Below are 25,721 nucleotides of genomic sequence, written 5' to 3'. Positions count from 1 at the left end.
GTTACATTATTGGTTAAATGGACTTATTCTGAATAGTGGTGGAAAATGTAATCATTTAACAGTTCTATAAGAAAATAAATTCAGATTCCAAACACTTAACTTTAAACAAATTCTTAAACTATAATGTTTGTAAGTCTGACCTGACTTGATGACAAACAATCAGTTCCTACCTCGTGCTCGTACTCGACATTCCTCTTCCTCTGCATTTCTGAGTATTTGTTTAGCATGATTCAATGAGGATTCACACTTGAGAAGGTTTTTGACATGTGCAGCCAGTGAATCTACATTGCTACCACCACAATCATCACTCTCTGACACACTTTCTTCTTCTCTGCTATCTGTCAAACTTGTCTTGGGTGAAGCACATGGAAAGAAATTTAGAAGAACATCAGAAACTGACTCCAAGGAATTACTGTCCCATGAGCAGGAACTGGCATCACTACTTGAATCACTTTTAATGATAGTCATCATAGGGATAACAATTTTATTGCCAATGGTTCCACTATACCCTTCAGGTTCAGATCTCATTACGGATTGGGCTGCTCTATACTGTCGAAGGGTTTCATCTAACGTCACTCCGGCTTTGCTTTCTGCTTCTTGTAGAGGACTTCTAAGTGTGGTTGAACTAATAAACTCCCAGTTCTCAATGCCTCTCTGGCATTTCAGATTTGTCTGTGTGCTAATATCTTTCTGTATGCACTTGTTGCTTGGGCTTTCCTCTGTAAATGGCTGTCTCCGAGGCAAATCACTATTAGATTCAGCAGCTGTGAGGGGCTCTTTGAAGCAAACCATCTTCTTAGATTGTATAATTGAAATATCACTAACATCTCGGAAAGGGACAAGAGGAGCAGGAAAATTGCATCGTTTCAGTGCTATATTTTCTGCCTCCATTAAAAGGGTCCGAATCTCTTTAAGAGTTTTGGAACTATTGCTTGTATCTTGAATTTCCACAGAGCCAACATCTTCAAAACCTGAAGATTCTGGCTTACTTATTATAACTCTACCATCAGCCTGAGAACTTAAAGGCATACTGCTTGAGATAATACTGGAGTTAGGAGAATCCAAATTATCTATTAGCATTTGAACATGGTCTGAAACAAGTTTCTGCTTCTCACTATGTGAATAAGTACCAGGAGTAACTGTTGATAAACCAGTAATCTGATCAGCTTGCCCAAGACCACGTGAGAACATCACAGAATCTTCAGGTAGATGTCTATCTGGAAAATCTCGTTGGTAGAATATATTTGGTTTCTCTCTGTGTGAAAAGGAACGAGGAGGAGCTGTTGGTAACAGACTTTTCTGGTCAGCTGGTACAGGAATTGTTGAAACGTTCAGTGCATCTTCAGCTAAATGTTTGTCTGGCAATTCCTGTGGGTAGAAAATATTAGATTTCTCTCTGTGGGAAGAGGAACTAGAAAGAGGTATTGGTATCCCAGAATTCACAACAATTGGCTCAGGGACAGGTGAAATCTTCAGAATATCCTCAATCTCAAAATTCTGAGAACAGGAATTATGAAAAACTGTCGGTAACGGAGTCTTCTGGTCATCTGGTCCACTCACAGTTGAAATTTTGGGTTTTTCTCTTTTTGAGTAGGAACTAGGGGGAGCTGTTAGAAACTCAGTCTTCTGGACATCTGGTAAAATCACAGGTGAAATCTTGAGTTTCTCTTTATGTGAGTAAGAGCTAGAAGGTCCTGTTGGTATTTCAGTCTTCTGGTCAGCAGGTCCAGGAAGAGCAAAAACTTTTAAAACTTTTTCAGTAACATCTGGAAGCTCCTGCTGGTAAAGAATACTGTCCTTCTCTCTGTATGAGTAGGAACTAGAGGGGATTATATGTATCTCAGTCTTCTGGTTAGCTGGTCCAGAAACAGGTGAAACTTTCCAAGTTTCTTCAGTAATATCTGATGACTCCTTCTGGTAAGAAAAGATGGGGCTCTCTCTATGTGAATAGGAAGTGGAGGGCCCAATTTGTATCCCAGTCTTCTGGTCAGCTGGCCCAGGAGTGCCTAAAACTCTTAAAGCACCTTCATTAGGATCTGACAACTCCTGATGGTAAGAAATGATAGGCTTCTCTCTATGTGAGTAAAAAGTAGAAGTTACTGCTGGTATTCCAGTCTTCTGGCCACCTAGTCCAGGAACCTTTAAAACTTTTAAAGCATCTTGAGTAAGATCTGGCAATTCTTGCTGATAAGAAATGACGGGCTTCTCTTTCTCTCTCTGTGAGTACGAAGTGGAGGTAACTGTTGGTTTTCTGGTCTTCTGGTCACCTGGCCCAGAAACAGCTGACACTTTTGGAACTTCTACAGCGAGCTGACTGTCTGACAAAGGCTGTTGGTACAAAATACTTGGCTTCTCTATATGAGAGTAAGAGATAGAAGGTACTGTTGATACCCCAGTCTCTTGGTCTGCTAGTCCAGGAGAAGCTGAAATATTAACAGCGTCTTCAGTGAGATGTCTATCTGATAAGGCCTGCTGGTAGAAAATAATAGGCTTCCCTCCAAGTGAGTAGGAACTAGAAGGTTCTGATGGCAACCCAGTCTTCTGGTCAGCTGGTCCAGGAACAGCTGAAACTTTCACAGCCTCCTGAGGCACCTGGCTGTCTGTCAAGTCCTGTGGGTAGAAGATAATGGGCTTCTCCCTATGTGAGTAGGAGCCAGAAGGTTCTGATGGCAACCCAGTCTTCTGGTCAGCTGGTCCAGGAACAGCTGAAACTTTCAGAGCCTCTTGAGGTATCTGGCTATCTGTCAAACCCTGTGAGGAGAAAATAATGGGCTTCTCTCTATGTGAGTAGGAGCTAGAAAGTTCTGATGGCAAGCCAGTCTTCTGGGCAGCTGGTCCAGGAACAGCTGAAACTTCCAAAGTCTCCTGAGGTACCTGGCTATCTGTCAATCCCTGTGGGTAGAAGATAATGGGCTTCTCTCCATGTGAGTAGGAACTAGAAGGTTCTGATGATAACCCAGCCTTCTGGTCAGCTGGTCCAGGAAGAACTGAAACTTTCAGAGCTTCTTCAAGTAGAAGGCTGCCTGCCAAGGCCTGTAGGGAAAAACTAACAGGCTCTTCTGTATGTGAGGAGGAAATAGAGGATACTGTTGGTATTCCAGTCTTCCAGTCAGCTGATCCAGATATGGCTGAAACTTTCAGAGCCTCTTCAGTGAGATGAATATCTGGTATGGCCTGTGGATAAAAAATAATGGGCTTCTCTCTCTGCGAGTAGGAAGTTGAGGGGACTACTGGTATTCCAGTCTTCTTGTCAACTGGTTCAGAAACAGCTGTAACTTTTAGAGATTCTTGAGACAGATGACTGTCTGGCAAGTCCTGTGGGTAGAAAATAAAGGGCTTTTCTATATGTGAGTAAGAAGCAGAGGTTACTGTTGATATCTCAGTCTTCTGGTCAGCAGGTCCAGGAACAGGTGACACTTTCTGAGCCTGTTCAGTTAGATGACTGTCTGGCAACTCCTGTTGGTAGAAAATACTGGTCTTCTCTCTCTCTGTGTAGAAATTAGAGGCTTCTGATGGTAACCCACTCTTTATTTCAGCTGGTACAGTAGCAACTGAAACTTTCAGAGCCTCTTCAGATAGATGACAGCCTGGTAAGACCTGTTGGTAGAAAATACCGGACTTCTCCCTAGGTGAGTAAGAATTAGAGGGTACTGTTGGTACCCCAGTCTTTGCGTCACCTGGTCTAGGAGCAGATGAAGCTTTCAGAGTCTCTTCAGTTAGATGACTATCTGGTAATACCTGCTGGGAGAAAATATTGGGTTGCTCTCCAAGTGAGGAGGGCCTAGAGGACCCTATTGATATCCCAGTGTTCTGGTCATCTGGTCCAGGAATAGCTAGAACTTTCTGGGCCTGTTCAGTTAGAGGATTATCTGGCAACTCTTGTTGATAGAAAAGACTAGGCTTCTCTCTAAGTGAATATGAAGTAGAGGTTAGGGTTAGTATCCCAGTCTTCTGCTCAGCAGGTCCAGGAACAGGTGACACTTTCTGAGCCTGTTCAGTTAGAGAACTATCTGGCAACTCTTGTTGATAGAAAAGACTGGGCTTCTCTCTATGTGAATAGGAAGCAGAGGTTAGGGTTGGTATCCCAGTCTTCTGCTCAGCAGGTCCAGGAACAGGTGACACTTTCTGAGCCTGTTCAGTTAGATGACTGTCTGGCAACTCCTGTTGGTAGAAAATACTGGTCTTCTCTCTCTCTGTGTAGAAATTAGAGGCTTCTGATGGTAACCCACTCTTTATTTCAGCTGGTACAGTAGCAACTGAAACTTTCAGAGCCTCTTCAGATAGATGACAGCCTGGTAAGACCTGTTGGTAGAAAATACCGGACTTCTCCCTAGGTGAGTAAGAACTAGAGGATACTGTTGGTACCCCAGTCTTTGCGTCACCTGGTCTAGGAGCAGATGAAGCTTTCAGGGTCTCTTCAGTTAGATGACTATCTGGTAATACCTGCTGGGAGAAAATATTGGGTTGCTCTCCAAGTGAGGAGGGCCTAGAGGACCCTATTGATATCCCAGTGTTCTGGTCATCTGGTCCAGGAATAGCTAGAACTTTCTGGGCCTGTTCAGTTAGAGGATTATCTGGCAACTCTTGTTGATAGAAAAGACTGGGCTTCTCTCTAAGTGAATACGAAGTAGAGGTTAGGGTTGGTATCCCAGTCTTCTGCTCAGCAGGTCCAGGAACAGGTGACACTTTCTGAGCCTGTTCAGTTAGAGAACTATCTGGCAACTCCTGTTGGCAGAAAAGATCGGGCTTCTCTCTATGTGAATAGGAAGCAGAGGTTAGGGTTGGTATCCCAGTCTTCTGCTCAGCAGGTCCAGGAACAGGTGACACTTTCTGAGCCTGTTCCGTTAGAGAACTATCTGGCAACTCCTGTTGGCAGAAAAGATTGGGCTTCTCTCTATGTGAATAAGGAGTAGAGGTTACCGTTGGTATCCGAGTCTTCTGTTCATTAGATCCAGGAGCAGCTGAAAATTTCAGAGCCTGTTCAGGTAGATGACTTTCTGGCAATGTCTGTTGATAGAAAATTTGGGGCCTTTCTCCATATGAGTAGTAAGTAGAGGATGCTGCAGGTATCCTAGTCTTCTGATCAACTGGTCCAGGAATAGCTGAAACTTTCTGAGCCTGTTCAATTAAATGACTATCTGGCAAGGCCTGCTGGTAAAAGACACTGGGCTTCTCTCCAAGTGAGGAGGAAATTGAAGGTAATATAGGTATCCCAGTGTTTTCACCAGCTGGTCCAGACACAACTGAAACTTTCAAGGCCTGTTCAGTTAGATGACTATCTGACGACTGTTGCTGGGAAAAATTAACATGCTTTTCTCTTTGTAAATAGGAAGTAGAAGGTACTGTTATTTTCTCAGTCCTCTGGTCAGCAGATACAGGAACAGCTGAAACTTTCAGAGCCTCTTCAGTTACATAACTGTCTGGCAAGGCCTGCGCGTAGAAATTACTGTACTTCTCTCCAAGTGGGTAGGAACTTGGAAAGACTGTCGGTATGCCAGTCTTCTGGTCAGCAGGTCCCGGAACAGCCAAAACTTTTGGAGCCTTTTCAGTTAGATGACAATCTGGCAAGTACTGTAAGCAGAAAATACCAGGCTTCCCTCTTTGTGAGTAGGAACTAGAGGGCACTGTTGATATTCCAGTCTTCTGGTCAGCTAGTTCATGAACAGTTGAAACTTTTAGAGTCTTTTCAGTTGTATGACTATCCAATGCTTGTTGGCTGACTATATCAGTATGTGGACCAATAGTAGTCTCTTGAGGAAACCTTAAAGCCAACTGAGGAAAGTCTTCAGGGAACAAGGATAAATGAGATCCAATATCTGAATCTCTAGGAGTAGTAGTGATGCCTGGTTTCAAGGTGGACTGAGTAATTTCAGCTGTGCCTCCTTTAGAAGTATCTCCTAAAAAAGATTTGTTAATACTATTATGTTTTTTTTTAATTAAGAAACACTTCTTTTATGCATAAAAGAAATAAAGTAAGCTTTCCTTCCTATGACCTTTGCACTTCTAGTAAGGAATCCAAATCCTAAAGAAACACTCATCGAAGAGACATATATTTATAAAGATATTAATTACAAAGCCATTTACAACAGCAGACTAATGTGGAAATGATTTAAATATTCAACAATAGAGTACCATTTAAAAACAGCAGCATATCGGGCTGCCTGGGTAGTTGAGTTGGTTAAGTGTCCGACTTTGGCTCAGGTAATGATCTCATCATTCGGGAGTTCAAGCCCCATGTCGGGCTCTGTGCTGACAACTCAGAGCCTGGAGCCTGCTTCAGATTCTGTGTCTCCCACCCCGCCTCTCTCTCTACACCCCTCCCCCACTCACACTCTGTCTCTCTCTCTCTCTCTCAAAAATAAATAAACATTAAGAAAAATAGCAGCATATCCATTTTATACGATATTATGTGGATCTTAAAATTTGGATTTTTCAAGAATTTTTAATGTGATAGGAAAATGCTATCCAGTCTAGGCCTTAATCTCACCCTAAGTTATAAGCTAGTAAGTTAGCCTGTTATTTAGTCATATATGCCAGCAAAAGACATGATACTCCTCAGTCAGAGACAAAATACTTTATTCCATGGCATAGCAAAGGATCATCAACCTATTTTCATGGGTTCCCCTTTCCCTCAAGTCCTAGGAGGGCCCAGATGGATGCTATACATGCAGTGGGTTTAAATGATTCTTCCAATAAATGTACCCTGAAAAAGATAAATATTTTTTAACTATATGAAACTATAAAGTATCTAAAAATTACACTAAGGATTTTGAACTTAATTCTAGATAGCATGTGGAACTGTTGATAGATTGGATCAGAACTGTACTGCAGAAATACAGATGCAAGATGGTTGGAAAGGGAATGCAAAAGTGTAAGTGGCACTATCTAACAGAACTCTCTGCAACAACAGTAATTTCTACATTTGTACAGTAATTCTAGTTCTAAACTGCAGTAGAAAGTAAATGACTGCAATAGAAATAACAAGATTTGACAACAAATGCATTTATTTATTTGTTCATTCAAAAATATTAATGTTTACTTTGTGCCTATCACTGTTCTAGATATAGGAAATAGGGCAATAAACAAATAGACAAAGCTTACACTCTAATTCTGCTTCACAAAACTTACATTCTAACAGTAGGAAACAAACAATAAATGGTAAAACATATGGTATGTTGGATGATGGCAAGATGGTTGATATATACAACAAGTATTATCTACACAGATCTTCTTCACCTTACAATGGGATTACATCCCAATAAGCCCATCAGAAATTGAAAACAAGTCAAAAATACATACAATAATCTAATCTACCAAACATCACAGCTTAGCCTAGCCTAAGTTAAACATGCTCAGAACATTTACATTGGCATAAAATTGGGCAAAATTACCTAACACAAAACCTATTTTACAATAGGTGTGTAATTTACTGAATACTGTACTAAAAGTGAAAAACTGAATGGTTTTATGGGTCCAAAATGGTTGTAAGCATTATCAGTTTTTTACCCTTATATCACATAGCTGACTGGGAGCTGTGGCTCACTGCTACTGCCCAACATTACAAAAGAATATCATATCACATATGGTTAGCCTAAGAAAAGATCAAAATTCATTATTTGGAGTATGTTTTCTACTGAATGCATATCATAAAGATGAAAAATCCTAAGTCAAAGCATCCTAAGTGGGGGACCATCTGTACTTTACATATAAAGAAATTAAGTTTCAAAGATGAAGATATAAGACTGCTTCTCAATATGGAGATCTTGTAAACTTGCAGAATCTGATCAATAGGTATAGGGTGGGATCTGAAATTTTACATTTGTAACAAGCTCCCCAGTGATGTCCAGTATTTTCAGTCCTCAGACATTTTGAGTGGTAGGTAAATAACTTCTTCAGAGTTCTACAGTGAGTAAGTAACAAAAACAGACACTTTAACCTTTTAATTCTAACTCCAAATTCTGAATTCTTTTCACTAAGCTGACTGCTATTCTAAACCCAATGGTAAGCTTCAAAAAAGAAGCTAAATAGAAAATTAAATGGATTGAGAAGTAAATTATAAGGTACGGAAGTACAGTATCAAGTATTAACTCTTCAAGAAAACTAAAAGAGAAGGGAAGATGTAATATGTATAGTAACTTGAAAAGGAATATGAATTACGGAAAGTTTTGTGAAAAAAGACTCAGAAATTAACAAAGCACACAGATTAATGAAGTGAACAACCAATGGCTCACAGAAGAAATCAAAATGGAAACCAAAAACATTGAAACAAATGAAAATGGAAATACAATACACCAAAACTTATGGGATGCAGTTACAGCATTCTAAGACGGAAGTTAAGGGGCACCTGGGTGGCTCAGTTGGTTGAGCATCCAACTTCAGCTCAGGTCATGATCTCATGGCTTGTGAGTTTGAGCCCCACCTGGGGCTCTGTGCTGACAGCTTAGAGCCTGCTTCAGATTCTCAGTCCCTCTCTTGCTCTGCTTCTCCCCCGCTCATGCTCTCTATCTCTCAAGAATAAATAAAACACTTAAAAAAAAAATTTAGGTTAATAGTAAATAGTTATAGTGATAAATGCCTACAGCAAGAAACAAGAAAACCTCATCAAATAAACAACTTAACTTTACATCTTAAGGAACCAGAAAAAGAACAAAGCCCAAAAATCAATGAAACTAAGATCTGGTTATTTTAAAAGATTAACAAATTGACAAACAAACTGACACCACCATCACTCCACAAACCAGAGAGGACACAAATAAATAAAATAAAAAATGAAAAATGAAACATTACAACTTATATCACAGAAATGCAAAAAATCATAAATGACTTTCTACACTTTTACACCAACAAATCTGACAACCAAGAAGAAACATATAACCTACCAAGACTGAATCATGACAAAGGAGGAAATCTGAACAGACTAATTACTAGTAAGAGATTGAATCAGTAATCAAAAGTGTCCAAACTGGGGGTATAGCTCAGGTGTAGAGCATTTGACTGCAAAAGTGTCACACCAAAAAAAGGGCCAGAACCAGATGGCTTCACTGGTGAATTCTACTGAACATTCAAACAATCAATACCAATCTTTCTCTAACTCTTCCAAAAAATAAAAGGGAACCTTTCCAAACATCTGCTAGAAAGCCAGCATTACTCTGATGCCAAAACCAGATAAGGAAATTACAAAAAAGTAAAATTACAAGCCAATATCCCTAATGAACATAGATGCAAAAATCCTCAACAAAATATTAGCTGACGAAATTCAATAATACATTAAAAGAATCATAGGCAAGATCAAGTAGAATTTATTCCAGGAATGCAAGGATGGCTCAACATCTGCAAATCAATCAACATGCTACACCAATATTAACAAAATGAAGGATAAAAATCATGTAACCAGCTTAATAGATATAAAAAGCAACTGACAAAATTCAACACCCATTCATGATAAAAATTCTCAATAAGGAAGGTGTAGACAGAATATACCTCAACATTATAAAGGCCACATACAATAAGCCCACAGCTAACAGCATACTCAACAGTGAAAAGCTGAAAGCTTTTCCTCTAAGATCAAGACAAGATAAGGGTTCCCACTCTCACCACTTTTATTCAACATAGTATTGGAAACCCTAGCCAGAGCAATTAGGCAACAAAACGGAAGAGAAAAACAGGCATCCAAATAGGAAAGGAAGAAGTAAAACTGTCTCTATTTGTAGATGGCATGCTATTACAAATGGAAACTCCTAAAGACTTCATCAATAAACTGTTAAAACTAATATATTCAGTAAAGTTGTAGGTTACAAAATTAACATACAAAATTGGTTATGTTTTTATACATTAACAAAGAACTATTAGAGAAATTAAGAACGCAATTCCATTTATAATTACATTTAAAAAAATTTACTTAGAAATAAATTTAACCAGGGAGGTGAAAGATCTATGCATTACAAACTACAAGACATTGATGAAAGAAGCGAAAAGATCTACACATCTGAGAAGCTCAATCAACTCAATGTACAATAAACACAGAGATCCACACCAATACATAATCAAAATGCTGAAAGACTGAATATCTTGAAAGTAGCAAGAGAAAACAAATCACATACAGGGGAATGTTAATAAAATTAAGAGTTGACTTCTCATCAGAAACAACAAAGGCCGGAACACTGAAGGCATATTCAGAGTACTAAAAACAAAAAGACTGTCAACCAAGGATTCTAAACCCAGGAAACTACCTTTCAAAAGGATGAAATAAAACACTGCACAAAACTTATAAAGAACTTATCAAACTCAACACCCAAAAAAGCAAATAATCCAGTGAAGAACTGGGCAAAAGGCATGAACACACACTTTTCCAAAGAAAACATCCAGATGGCTAATAGACACATGAAAAAATGCTCAACATCACCCATCATCAGGCAAATACAAATCAAAACACAATGAGAAACCACCTCACACCTCAAAATGGCTAAAAGTAACAACTCAGGCAACAACAGATGTTCACGAGGATGCGGAGAAAGAGGAACTCTTTTGCACTGCTGGTGGTAATGCAAACTGGTGCAACCACTCTGGAAAACAGTATGGAGGTTTCTCAAAAAATTAAAATAGAACCACCATACAAACCAGAAATTACACTACTAGATTTATCCAAAGGATACAAAAATGCTGATTCAAAGGGGCACATGCACCCCAGTGTTTATAGCAGCACTATTGGCAATAGCCAAAGTACAGGAAGAGCCCAAATGTCCATTAACTGATGAATGGATAAAAAAGATGTGGTATATACACACAATGGAATATTACGCAGCGATCACAAAGAATGAAATCCAACCATCTGCAACAACATGGATGGAACTGGAGTGTATTATGCGAAGCTAAATAAGTCAGTCAGAGAAAGACAAATATATTCCACTCATACGTGGAATTTAAGAAACAAAACAGATGAACATAGGGGAAGGGAAGGAAAAATAAAATAAGATAAAAACAGAAAGGGAGACAAACCAGAAGAGACTCTTAAATACAGAAAACAAAGGGTTGCTGGTGGGGTGTTGGGTGGGGAGATGGGCTAAATGGGTGATGGGCATTAAGGAGGGTACTTGCTGGGATGAGCATTGGGTTGTTGTATTTAAATGATGAACCACTAAATTCTATTCCTAAAACAAATACTACACTATAAGTTAACTAACTTGGATTTAAATTTATTAAAAAATTTCAGTTACACAAAAACTGAGAGAATCTGTCGATAGAAACCATCATACGAGAAATACTAAAGGAATTCTTCAGGCTGAAACCAATTGACACCAGACAGTAAATTAAATTTACAAAACAAAAACAATGCTAGTACAGATAATTATATAGGTCATTTCAAAAAGAAAACATATTTGCGTATTTCTTTTCCCTTCTCTTAGCCGATTTTAAAAGCAATTTTACACAAAGCAGTATGCATATAACTCTAGCATTGGGGCTGTAATATATTGAAATGTAACATATCTGACAACATCAAAAGGAGGCAGGTGGGAGCAAAGCTGGAGAGGAGTAAGGAAAGGACACTTTCCTTTGTTTGGATGATAACAAATCCACAGGAACAAATAAAGAGAATAAAAAATGGTAAATTAGAAAATTAATTAATAAGCTCTATAAATACTTGCTCCCCTTCTCTAAGCTTGTTAAAAATACATAAAATTATGTAAACAGGTATAACAATATAACAATGTATTCTTGTGTTTGTAACACATATAGGTGTAATATGTATAGCAATTATAGCAGAGGGAAAAGAGGGAATAGAGCTATACGAGAGTAATGTCTCTGTATCACACTACAATTAAGTTAGTAGAAATCAGGTATATATTCTAAGATAAATTTTATAAGCCCTAGAGCAACCACTACAACATAAATTTAAAAATTAGCTAGAAAATCATTAAAGAAATTCACATGTCACACTAGAAAATATTCACTAAATGTAATAAAAAGCAGTAAAGGTGGAAAAGAACAACAAAAAGACATGAAACATGGAAAACAAAAAGTAAACCCAACAAATGCACATCCAATCTTAATCCATGACACTGAATGTAAATTGATTAAACAATCACATCAAAAGGCAAAGATTGTCAGATCTAGATTTAAACACACACACACACACACACACACACACACACACACACACACACGATCCAACTACAAGCTGTTTACAAGAGATAGACTTTAGACCCAAAAATCCAAATGTACTGAAGAGATGAAAAACATCTACTGTACAAGCAGCAAGTGTAAGAACTGAAATGCCTATACTGACCTAAGACAAAATAGACCTTAAAACAAAAAATGTTACAAAAATTAAAGAAAGACCATTTATAACAACAAAAGGTCAATTCATAAGGAATGTATAACAATTATAAACATAAATGCACTTAATATCATAGTCTCAAATATATAAAGCAAATATGACAGAAAAAATGATAAAACAGACAAACAATAATAGAGACTTCAATATCCTACTTTTGAAAATGGAGAAAACAACTAGGCAGAAGATCAACAAGGATACAGAAGACTTGCACACTATAAACTCCTGGAACTAAGAGACATGTATAGAACATACCACCTAACAATAGAAGAATGCACATCCTTCTCAAGAGTAACCATACATTCTAAGACACTTCTCTAAAGAAGACATCCGGATGGCCAACAAGCACATGAAAAGATGTTCAACGTCGCTCCTTATCAGGGAAATACAAATCAAAACCACACTCAGATACCACTTCACGCCAGTCAGAGTGGCCAAAATGAAGAAATCAGGAGACTATAGATGCTGGAGAGGATGTGGAGAAACAGGAACCCTCTTGCACTGTTGGTGGGAATGCAAATTGGTGCAGCCGCTCTGGAAAGCAGTGTGGAGGTTCCTCAGAAAATTAAAAATAGACCTACCCGATGACCCAGCAATAGCACTGCTAGGAATTTATCCAAGGGATACAGGAGTACTGATGCATAGGGGCACTTGTACCCCAATGTTTATAGCAGCACTCTCAACAATAGCCAAATTATGGAAAGAGCCTAAATGTCCATCAACTGATGAATGGATAAAGAAATTGTGGTTTATATACACAATGGAATACTACGTGGCAATGAGAAAAAATGAAATATGGCCTTTCGTAGCAACGTGGATGGAACTGGAGAGTGTGATGCTAAGTGAAATAAGCCATACAGAGAAAGACAGATACCATATGGTTTCACTCTTATGTGGATCATGAGAAACGTAACAGAAACCCATGGGGGAGGGGAAGGAAAAAAAAAAAAAAAAAAAAAGAGGTTAGAGTGGGAGAGAGCCAAAGCATAAGAGACTGTTAAAAACTGAGAACAAACTGAGGGTTGATGGGGGGTGGGAGGGAGGGCAGGGTGGGTGATGGGTATTGAGAAGGGCACCTTTGGGATGAGCACTGGGTGTTGTATGGAAACCAATTTGACAGTAAATTTCATATATTAAAAAATTAAAAAATAAAAAATAAAAAAAAAAGAGTAACCATACATTCTACAGAATAACCTATACACTAAAACATAAAAACAAGCCTCAATAAAATTTAAATGAACTGAAATCATGTAAAACATGTGTTCTCCAACATAAATAGAATCAAATGAGACATTAATAACAAAAGGAAATTTACAAATACATGGAAATGAAATGAGATATTCCCAAATAACCAAGGGGTCAATAAAAACAAATTGCAATAGAAATTAAACATATTTTAGATGAATTAAAACAAAAACACAACAAACCAAAACTATGAGTAGATTGCTAAAGTTGTGCTTAGAAATTTATCAGTGTGAACACCTATATCAAAAAGAAAGATCTCAATCCATGCTCCTGGATAGGAAGAATATTGTTAAAATGTCGATACCACCCAAAGCAATCTATATATTCAATGCAATCCCTATCAAAGTAACACCAGCATTCTTCACAGCGCTAGAACAAATAATCCTAAAATTTGTATGGAACCAGAAAAGACCCCGAATAGCCAAAGCAATCTTGAGAAAGAAAACCAAAGCAGGTGGCATCACAATCCTGGACTTCAAGCCATCCTACAAAGCTGTAATCATCAAGACAGTATGGTATTGGCACAAGAACAGACACTCAGATCAATGGAACAGAATAGAGAACCCAGAAATGGACCCACAAACATATGGCCAACTAATCTTTGACAAAGCAGGAAAGAATATCCAATGGAATAAAGACAGTCTCTTCAGCAAGTGGTGCTGGGAAAACTGCAGAAAAATGAACCTGGACCACTTTCTTTTTTTTTTTCTCTCTTTTTTTTTTTTTAACGTTTATTTATTTTTGAGACAGAGAGAGACAGAGCATGAACGGGGGAGGGTCAGAGAGAGGGAGACACAGAATCCGAAACAGGCTCCAGGCTCTGAGCTGTCAGCACAGAGCCCGACGCGGGGCTCGAACTCATGGACCGCAAGATCATGACATGAGCTGAAGTCGGCCGCTTAACCAACTGAGCCACCCAAGCACCGCAGAACCTGGACCACTTTCTTACATCATACACAAAAATAAACTCAAAATGGATGAAAGACCTCAATGTCAGACAGGAAGCCATCAAAACCCTCGAGGAGAAAGCAGGCAAAAACCTCTTTGATCTTGGCTGCATCCAACTTCTTACTCAATATATCTCCAGAGGCAAGGGGAACAAAAGCAAAAATGAACTACTGGGACCTCATCAAAATAAAAAGCTTCTGCACAGCGAAGGAAACAATCAGCAAAACTAAAAGGCAACCGACAGAATGGGAAAAGATACTTGCAAATGACATATCCAATAAAGGGTTAGTATCCAAAGAACTTATCAAACTCAACACCCAAAAAACAAATAATCCACTGAAGAAATGAGCAAAAGACATGAATAGACACTTCTCCAAAGAAGACATCCAGATGTCTTCAACTGACACATGAAAAAATGCTCAACATCACTCATCATCAGGGAAATACAAATCAAAACCACAATGAGATACCACCTCACACCTGCCAGAATGGCTAACATTAACAACTCAGGCAACAACAGATGTTGGCGAGGATGTGGAGAAAGAGGATCTCTTTTGCACTGCTGGTGGGAATGCAAGCCGGTGCAACCACTCTGGAAAATAGTATGGAGGTTCCTCAAAAAACTAAAAATAGAACTACCCTACGACCCAGCAATTGCACTACTAGGCATTTATCCACGAAATACAGGTGTGCTGTTTTGAAGGGACACATGGACCCCCATGTTTATAGCAGCACTATCAACAATAGCCAAAGTATGGAAAGAGCCCAAATGTCCATCGATGGATGAATGGATAAAGAAAATGTGGTGTGTATACACACACACACAAACACACACACACACACACACACACACATACACAATGGAGTATTACTCGGCAATCAAAAAGAATGAAATCTTGCCATTTGCAGCTACGTGGATGGAACTAGAGGGTATTATGCTGAGCAAAATTAGAGAAAGACAAATACCATATGACTTCACTCATATGAGGATTTTAAGAGACAAAACAGATGAACATAAGGGAAGGGAAGCAAAAATAACATAATAACAGGCAGGGGGTGACAAAACATAAGAGACTCTTAAACATGGAGAACAAACAGAGGATTACTGGATGGGTTGTGGGAGAGGGGTGGGCTAAATGGGTAAAGGGCATTAAGGAATCTACTCCTGAAATCATTGTTGGACTATATGCTAACTTGGATGTAAATTAAAAAGTAAATAAATAGATAAATAAAAATAAATAAATAAATAAATAAATAAATGTACCACCTCAATCTGACCAAAATTACCTATTATTCTAGCTCTTTCCATAAATATATCCACCTCATCTATTCAACTTCATAAATAAATCACTGTACCTTCTACTTTCTCCAATAACTCTTGTGGTTTTTCTTCTCTCTCTCTCCAAGCAGGCTGAAACCAAGGTGATCAACTCTTACTGATTCCCTTCCACTGCTTTCCATCTATCACATCCACCCAATCAATAAATCCCTCAACCAGAGATCAATCCTATAACTCACCTTCTGTAGTCCTTTAGCAGACAAAGATCAGAGATTCTATTAAGGCTGACAACTTTACAAAATCATCTCCCACCTCAGCTGACTTCTCAGAACTATCTGCCAATTCTTCTGCTTGCCCTTGGTCAGCTCCAACCCCTATTCACTTTAACGTAAATTCTGAACCTGCACCAAGCCACTCACCTCAAACCTCCAACCCTTCTTTACCACTTCCTGCTTCCCTCAGCAGATAATCTTGCTTTCTACCTCAAAAGTGATTTCTCAGTTTCCTCTCTACAAACTTATTTGGATCCACTCTTCTCTTGTGCTCAATTAGTTTCTTTTTTCCCTTCAAGTCACAAAAAGGAATACAGAAGTAAACTGACTCTAATATCAGACTCCTCCATGTAATTCAGTTCTAAACACTGTCATAAAGAATGCAATGAAAAATCAAATGGTTCATCCAATAAAAGATCTGGGGATTTAAATACACTTATTTCAAAGTTAACATTATTGCAGGAGCTCAAAATTAAAAAATTAGCCATAGCATGATATTTTTAACAAGCTAGCCATAAGAACACCAAATATCTCCTCTTCTACATACCTGCTAAATGTTTGAGAGTCTTTTGCACAGTGTCGGGAGATACCCTCAACATTCTGAGATCTGAATAGTGATACTCCAACTCTCTGGTTAGCTCATGAGGAACAAATGGAGGCAATACAGATGAAAAAGACTGATTAATGTCCGTATTGGAATGATCTACCTATAAAAAGAGGTAAAATTTTAAGAAAATAACATTAATTTTAGACTTCATCTGATAAAAAAACAAACCTAATTTTCATGAAAATGAATACTAAACAGTTATGCCAGTTCCTTAAGTTCATATTCTCCACCCTCCCAAATTCATATACAAGTCATATCCTGTTTGGTCAATTCTATGAAGGCTCTACAAATTATTCTGAGGGTCTGGAAGTCTGTCTGCATAGAATATTATTACAGATAGGAAGCCTCGAAGTTTGTTCCATATCATAATAGGATCACTGAAGAATTTGAACTTTGGTATATTCCTCTTGACAAGCTCAAAGATTTTTTTTTTTAAAGGAAACATATATTGTGAAAGGAAAGAGAAAAGGAAGGAAAACAGGAATATTTTCCAGAAACCCACAAATGTTTAGAAAAAATTAAAGCATCAAAGAACTATGTCTACAATCAAATACCAAAAAACATATGTCCTCAAATTTCTTTAAACAAAAGTAATAATGAAGCAAGAATAAAGTAGAAGCAGCAGCAGTGAACAAAACTGACAATGAAGTAAAGGTTAAATGCTGAAAAAGTTCTCCAAGTTTCATCAGATCCCAGCAAGTCCTTACTAGAAATTAGAAACCATCATTGGTGATGTCAGTATATAAACATACACAATTTTCCATCAAATTCACTCTCATATAAAAATAATATACCACTTTTAGTTTTATTTTCCTAAAAATATTATTCCCTCTTTTGGACGCCCTCTCAGGAGAGTCTAAAGATGTACATAAGCATAAATTTTGTTCTATCCTCTTTTATCAAGGTTTTTTCAATATATAATGATGAACACAGTCTTAGGAAGTTGGCAGGGTGTAAAAATATTCTACTTCTTCTGCCCTGGTCTACATTTCTCTAGACCAGTGGTTCTCAGCTGTGGGAGATTTTGCCCCCACCCACCTCTCCCCAACCAAGGAACATCTGGCAAGGCCTGGAGACATTTTTCACTGTCATAACTTTGGGCGTTGGGGGGGGAGGGGGGGTGCTACTGGCATCTAGTGAGAAGCCAGGGATATTGCTCAGCATACTAAAATATACAGAAAAGCCCCCCACAACAAAGAATATAGTTAAAAAAAAAAGAAAAAAGACAATAGTAAGAGAAACTCTGCTCTAAACGTAGCACAAAGTTCTTAGTTTTCAATTATCCCACTCTTAAAGGAGACTTTTTGAAGTACACCTTATTAACATACATATCACATATATGATAGAGACTGTGTGTGTGCATGTGTGTGTGTGTGTGTGTGTGTGTGTGTCCCCAGGCACATATATGTACTGAACAGCAGTTTTTCTATTCCAAATATAGAGCTTCCAAATATAGGAAGAAAAAATTTCTATTCCACTCTTGACTACACTAAAATTTCATTAATATTGCTCAGTCATAAAAAAAAAAATGAAATCTGGCCATTTGCAACAACATGGATAGCTCTAAAAGGTATAATGCTAAGTGAAATAAGTCAGAGAAAGACCAATATCATATGGTTTCACTCACGTGGAATTTACGAAACAAAACAAATGAACAAAGAAAAAAAGAGACAAACCAAGAAACAAACTCTTAACTAAAGGGAACAAACTGATGTATACCAGAGGGGAGGGGGTTGGGGGGATGGGTAAAATAGGTGAAGGGGATTAACAGTACACTTATCACAATGACCACTGAGTAATGTATAGAATTGCTAATGTACAGAATATTATATACCTGAAACTAATATAACACTGTATGTTAACTATACTGGAATTAAACTTAAGTAAATAAATTTTTAAAAAATTCATTATATCAAAGCTTCAAATCATACAGATATTAGACTAGGTAATACAAAATAAAATGTAGAATGAGAAAGATGAGAAATATTTATTTAAGACATTAGGAGATCTCCATTACTAATTGAAAATGGGAGGAATCAGAAAGAAAAAAATCTATATTGGTTTATCTCCCAGTTTTTAATCAATAATGAAGAAAGAATCAAAGATGATGAAGAAACCAAGAAATGCTAACTCCTCTAGAAGAACGAAGAAAATCTACAAGTCAATCTGATTTCAGAAAAAAGTTTGAGTTCTTTGATATAGGCAAGTTATGTTTGAAGTGATGAGAATGTTCACAAGAAAATTTCATGCAAGATCGCATATGGATCTACCTCAGGAAAAATATTAGGGTCTAAAAATAGAGGTGATAACCATCACACAGAGGACAGCATTTAAACCTTGAGAGGAAATCAGGTCCTTGGTGGAAGAGGGGAAACCAACAAAACAAAAATAAATCTAAAGAGTAAACCTTAAATAATATTTAGTTACATGGCCAAAAAAACGAATACTAAAACAGTATTTTTTCACAGAAGCTAAAAGAATGTAATATGCTGCTACTAGGAACGAGAAAGACAGAATAAAATAATGATGGATAGGAGGAAGCCACTGGTGAGAGTCTAATAGTCTAGTTTCAGTACAGTGAAGGGAACAAACAGCCAAGCAGTGCTACTATATATGTTACCCCATCCAACGTAACAATGCATGAGGTTATTACTATTTCTATTTCTTTCTGTAGATAAGTAGAATGATCCTCAAAGTCATCTGCCCAAGGCACAAAGCTAACAGATAACTGAACAAAGTTTTGACTCCAAATCTCCACTCCTTTCATGGCCCCAAGGTACATCATACATAAGTAGATGCCCAAATAATCCTTTAGAGAAATGATGGTTAAGTATCAAAGTAAGGCAAACAAGTATGAATGACTCTTCTGAGACACAGATGAGAATAAGAAAGAAACCAAGGAGCAGGCAAACCCTCTGAAAGCAAGCTGAGCCATGCAGGAAGATTACTACCATATCGAGCTCCTTGTTTCCCTAATATTGGCATCATGCAACTCCCAGATCATAGAATGGAGCTAAGAGTGAAAGACAATACAGGGAACATCCTCCCTAAACTGAAAAACTATACTTAAGGCTACAGCTGGAGGGCAAATAAAATTTGGAATAATGGTCAGAGTTAATCTTAGCACATCACTATTAACTGAACACATATCTACATTTCTTTAAATATATATTATGTGGATAAAAAGTTGGGGCACCTGGGTGGCTGGGTCAGTTAAGCATCCAACTCTTGATTTCGGCTCAGGTCAAGATCTCCTGGTTCATGGGATTCAGCCCCACGTCAGGCTCTATGCTGACAGCACAGAGCCTGCTTGGGATTCTCTCTCACCCTCTCTCTCTCTGCCCCTCCCCCACTCGTGTGCTCTCTCTCTCTATAAATAGATAGATAAAAGTTGATTTAAGTTACATAAGTAGTCTATCAAAAAAATTAGAAACTCTAAGTTTAAAATTGATCATACTTATTTCTTATTCTTACTGAAACTGACTTAGACCAATCACCTAGCAAAACCTTTACTCTTGCCAAAACAATGAAAAATCTTGGCTTTGGTTTCACTAAAGAATAAACAGGAAGGCAGTTTATGGTATAGTAGTTAAATACATAGATACAGTTAGTTTCAAATACTAGCTCCTCTACTTGCTAAATAATCATGAGCTTCAAATACTAGCTCCTCTACTTGCTAAATAATCATGAGCAAGCTCCTCTAAGTATCAATTGTAAAATAGGGATGATATTAACAATCCTACCTGAAAGGACTGACCAAAGGACTAAGTAAATTGAGGTATAGGTAAATCTCTTAGCATAGTATTTGAGCACACAGTGTTAGCTATCATTTTCAATCCCACTACTGTTAGACTGAAAATTAAACAATGCCTACTTTAGAATGTTAAAGAAAATAAAATTAGCCTCATGGTTCTCTATATTTCAATTTTAAATAAATTCAATAATTATAAATAAAAGGAAAAGTTTATCTCAATAACTTTCTCATTTTCTCTAATCAAATGCCTGAACCTAAATGTCTAAAAATGATTGCACCCCAAACTAGCAACTTTCTAATGACATACTAATTTTATACGTGGAAAAATAGGAAAAGGAGAGTAACATTAAGTATACAACATCTCCTGTATAACTATATTTAATGACTAACAAGATATAAGGATAGATTATAAGGAAGCTGACAGTATCAGATAAAAGAGGATGGGCAATGGGACCAATGGAACATTAAAGTCAAGGGATCCAAGGATCCAGGAAATGAAGCCCTGTATAAAAGAAAGATTGACACAGAACTTTCTTAACACCTCAAAGTTATTTTCTAATAAACACACGTAACAATAATAATGATAGAGAGAGAGAGGGAAGGAATGTGTGTATGCACAGGTATGTCACTCATCTGGAAAGGAACGCATTAGTTCCCTTTGGGGACACTAGCTAGTGTGGACATTAAGCACCTCAGTATCCTTCCTGAGGAAACACTGGTTCTTAAAATTTTCAAAACACCTCCTAAGTCAAATCTTTCAGGAGGTTCTAAACAGAAATGTTTAAATCTTCCAGGGTCTATCCCAAGGCTTATACATTGAAGGCAAGAATGAAAAAAATGTACAATCGACTATCTCTATGAGTGAGTCTAATCTTAACACTGTCCCAAAGGTTCTTGCTGGTATGAACCACCATGTCTCAAGATGAAAGGCCTGGGAGCTCCAAAGGATGGCCTTTCCTAAGACACCACAGAACTCACTAATATGGTCGACAAAACACAAGTAGTTCTTTTATGCCAACCTGTAACAAATTAACGGAGCATATTCTTGTATGTCAGATGAAGACCAGATTGTAAGCCACATGTTGGTATCAGAAGATATAAATGGGCCCTTTACTTTTATCCCCATTTTTCAACTAAAATATTCCTTCCCTACCCCACAAGAAAAGTCAAACAGAAAAACTTACAAGCTCCTGAAAATCACTCTCTTGCTTAGATGACAGTTGTAAGGCAGATTGCCAGTGCAGAAATCTGTCACAAACCTCTAGATCATCAAGCACATTTTTTAAACCTGCTAGCTCAATGTACTCTCCAGTCAGGTCACTTTGGTCACATACCTGGGCAACAGAGGAAGTAAAATAAAAACAAGTAACAATACCGTTTCCTGAAATGATACTAGAAAAGACTACATTTCCCCCAACCATCATTTTATTGTGTCTTACCTCTCTTTGTAGATCAGCAACTCTTGTACTGCGTACAACAGCATTTTCATCTAGGCTACAGGATTCAGTATCATCATCCAGAGTACAGACGTCAGATTCAGCCTTCACCTGCAGCCCCTCTATAAAACAGGAGTCATTTTGCATAATTGTATGTATAATGAAACTGGACTTGGCTCCCATAGGCCGAGGAATTTTATCTTGGCCTACATCAGCTTTCAGCAACGTCTCTTGGCCAACTGCAACTGATGATGCGTTACTGGTCACTGGTAAAGTACCTTGTGACTTTGCATCACATGTCACCAAGTTTGCTGAAAAGCTGCTTCCTACAGTCCATCCTGCAGATGGACTTTCAATGATGTTACTAGAGTTTATATTCTTACCCAAAATATAGTTTGAGGAATCTGCAACTTCTTCCAAGGTTTGCTGCTTTAAATCTTGTAAAACCAACGAATCTGAAGTCCATACTTTCAACGGATAAAAAATGTTTGAAGATCCTACCTTCCCTGTAAGGTCAAGAACAGGAACAGACTCTATCTTCCCAGTGGGAAGAAATGGTTCATTGCCTATATCACACTGAAATAAAGCTGACTGTGCTGTGCCAAGACCAACAGCCTGGCTGTGAGATTTTTCACACAAAGAAGCAGATGACTTCCACTCTGGAATAAGAGAAAGTGGCTTAATAAACATTTCCTGAGGAGCACTGGGGAGTGACTTTAAATTAGGATGCCAATAGAGGGAACTATCACCATTATCTTTTTTAAGCAACAATGGTTTTGAAGCTGCTAATTCAAACACCCTAGGAGTGGACTCATAACATGGATGACTAAGCTTATCAGAGAAAGAGCTTTCATCATTATAATTTAATAGGGAAAGATATGGATTTTTTGATTCACTTTCTTGGCTATTATTTATTAAAGACTTATTGATGTCAGTTTGGATTTCATTTACTGTACTCTCTTTCTTGGAAGGCTCAATAGAGGCAATAACTGCCTCAAAGGCTACATTTTCAGAAGCACCAACACTTTTTCCACTAAAAGCAGAAGTTGCCTTTCGGTCTCTTTCCCCTTGAAAATAAAGTTGTTCCGATGTCTCATCCAAGTTGGATTTAAGAGTCTGAAGAGGACCACCAGACACCTCCATCTTAGAGGTATCTGGTCCCCTACAGTGTATATGTGTTTCTGAAACTTGTATAGAATTATCAGGAACTACAACACTCTCAATAGACTGTATTTCTGAAGATCTGGGATGCACCTCTGAAAATACTAAGGTACTTCTACTCTCCTTTAGTTCAAAACCTTGAGATAATTCTTTCCCCTGACCTTCTTCATGTCTTTCACACCCCTCCAAAGAATCCATCATGTCTTTCACCTCATTCTCGGCTGGAGCCTTTAAATAAACACTGTCCAAAAAATGACTACTAGCTGTCAAGGGAATGCCCTCTCCTCTTCTTTCCAACAGACAACACAAGACAGAATGTGACATTTTGTTATTAAAACGAGGAGCAACTTCATGTGGAAAAGAAACACGGTCCTTACTGATCACATATGTTTCTGGATGGTGTGAAGTTTCCTGTTTGTTCCATGGCATACATGAAAAGTGGGCACTAAAATTGTCGCTTCCCTCAGGAATTTTATTTTTATCAATTGTGTCAGATGAATCTGAGTAAGAATCATGATCCTTACTGGTTAAATATTTTTCTGACTGTTGTAAAGCTTTCTGTTTCCGATACTGCACATGTGAATAAGAATCATCAAAACTGTCACTTTCTTTAGAAGTCATGTATTCATCGCTTGTATCAGATGAAGCTGAAACTGAAACTTGACCTTCATCAGCTAAACTGGTTTCTGGTTCCTGAACTTCTTGTGTCTTCCATGCCACATATGAACACAGAGCATCACAACTATCGAAGTCTTCGGAGGTTTGCAGTTCATCATCTGTATCAGACGAAACAGTGTCTTCTTTAGTCCCTTGTTCAGGAGGTAAAAAGGAGCGCTGAGACCCAACAGCTGCACTACCTAGAAGTGAGTGCTGAGATACACTAATGCAACTGTTAACTAAGTCTGAAGCTACTTCTGAGGCTGCCTGGAATACAGCTTCACTAACTTCCGACGGTCGAGAAAACCATTCAGAATCTTCAGACTTACCAGGAATTCCCCTGAAAATATACAGTTAAAAATAAATAAATAACACATTAAAAACATTTTTTTAAATACCAACATGAAAAATACAAAACTGGTATGACACTGAAATCAAGATTATTTGAAAAGTGTGTTGAAAAACAAAGTTCTAATTTTAAATTCCCTTAAAGTGGCTAATGACTGAACAAGGCAAATTTCTTATAAACAGAAGATGAACTCCCATCCTTATGACCCTGATATTTTCTCAGCCTTCTAAAACAATTATTACCAAAAACTAGGAATATTTTCATGCTGCCAAAAAAAGATTAAATAAAAAATTCAAACTTTACTATTTAAAACGTTTAATTTATCGGGGCACCTAGGTGGTTCAGTCAGTTGAGCGACCAACTTCAGCGCAGGTCCTGATCTCATGGTTCCTGAGTTCGAGCCCTGCGGCGGGCTCTGTGCTGACAGCTCAGAGCCTGGAGGTTGCTTCAGTTTCTGTGTCCCCTCTCTCTCTCTGCCCCTCTCCCGCTCGCACTCTGTCTCTCTCTCTCTCTCTCTCAAAAATAAAGTTTAAAAATAACTTTTTAAATGTTTATTATCACCTACCTTAATTTAATACTCATTTAACTTTCACTGATCCTTTTACTAGTCATGTACTGTGTTCTTAAAAACCCCTTAAGATGTGATCTACTCCTAAAACACAACAGTAACCTAATTACTGGTTACTATTATATACAGAACACTTTTCATAGAAGTAATTTTAAGATACTACACAGCTGAAGGGCAAAGGTTTTTACTCTGTAAACATCTATAGTTTTTTTTTTAACTTTTTTGTTTGACTATAGTTGACACACAGTATTACATTAGTTTCAGATGTACAACACTTATCATGGTGAGCATTGCATAATGAATAGAACTGTCAAATCACTATGTTGTGCACCTGAAGCTAATGTAACATTATATGTCAACTATACCTCAATAAAAATTTAAAAATAAACTATGCCTGAAATACTAGAATACATTAAAAATTATTTTTAAATAAGCTGCAGTTGCCTGGCTCATTTTTACACATATGTTACTATACCAAATTAACATGCATCATGTCTTAACCTAGGGCCTTGTTACCTTCAGAGTGTGTGCTCAGAATATCTAACCCCACTCCAAAGTCTCACCTTAGCCTGAAGTCATTTATATTAGCAACAACTTAAAATAAGAAAAGAAAGAGTAAAAAGGTTACATGCAAATAAAAAAATAAACCATCCTACCTCAGAGGTGCAAAATCTAGTTCACTTTGTTGAAATAAGGAATCAGACCCAAGCTCTTGATCTTGTGTCAAACATGTCAGCAAAGGCAAATCAGGAGAAGCAAAGTTGTCTTGTATGACTGCAAAGTTTGAAGTATAAAAATGTTGTGAATGCTGAAAGTTAATTTCTTAGCTTACCCATGTAATAAAGAACCTAAATATGCCACCATCTGGAAGTTTCTATAAGCATCAGAATGGTAACATAGCAGCAGCAGCAACTACCATTTATTCATAGCCTGAAAAGGTCCCAGCACTTAAAGTACATTTAAAAAAAACCTTGAAGGATAGGTATTATTATACCCATCACGCAGATGAGGAAACATGATTACAAAATTTAAGAAATATTAATTTGTCCACAAATAACTTAAGTGTCAGAGTGAGAACTGAACCTAAACACTCTAATTTCTTTTTTTTATATCT

The 25,721-nt window shown here is 37.7% G+C and overlaps 1 protein-coding gene across 5 annotated transcripts in view; it reads right to left on the bottom strand.

Moving 5' to 3' along the window:
- The window catches only part of ALMS1 (ALMS1 centrosome and basal body associated protein), a 216,879-nt gene that overhangs the window by 155,901 nt on the left and 35,257 nt on the right, over positions 1-25,721 (bottom strand). For 3 of the 5 annotated variants that reach the window (XM_053890824.1, XM_053890825.1, XM_053890828.1), the window contains 5 exons: positions 25,264-25,381; positions 21,876-24,030; positions 21,621-21,770; positions 16,623-16,782; positions 171-5,897 (listed from right to left, as the gene is read on the bottom strand). In XM_053890824.1, coding sequence (XP_053746799.1) covers positions 171-5,897; positions 16,623-16,782; positions 21,621-21,770; positions 21,876-24,030; positions 25,264-25,381 — 8,310 coding nt within the window. The remainder of the gene's footprint in view (positions 1-170; positions 5,898-16,622; positions 16,783-21,620; positions 21,771-21,875; positions 24,031-25,263; positions 25,382-25,721) is intronic. The other 2 variants (XM_053890827.1, XM_053890826.1) reach the window with 2 other exon arrangements.

The sequence above is a fragment of the Panthera pardus genome, unplaced genomic scaffold, assembly GCF_024362965.1.
Source record: "Panthera pardus isolate Hobbes unplaced genomic scaffold, ASM2436296v1 HiC_scaffold_25, whole genome shotgun sequence".
In the NCBI taxonomy this organism is placed as follows: domain Eukaryota; kingdom Metazoa; phylum Chordata; class Mammalia; order Carnivora; family Felidae; genus Panthera; species Panthera pardus.
The sequence above is the reverse complement of the archived record's forward strand: the minus strand, read 5'-3'. Positions and strand labels throughout refer to the sequence as shown.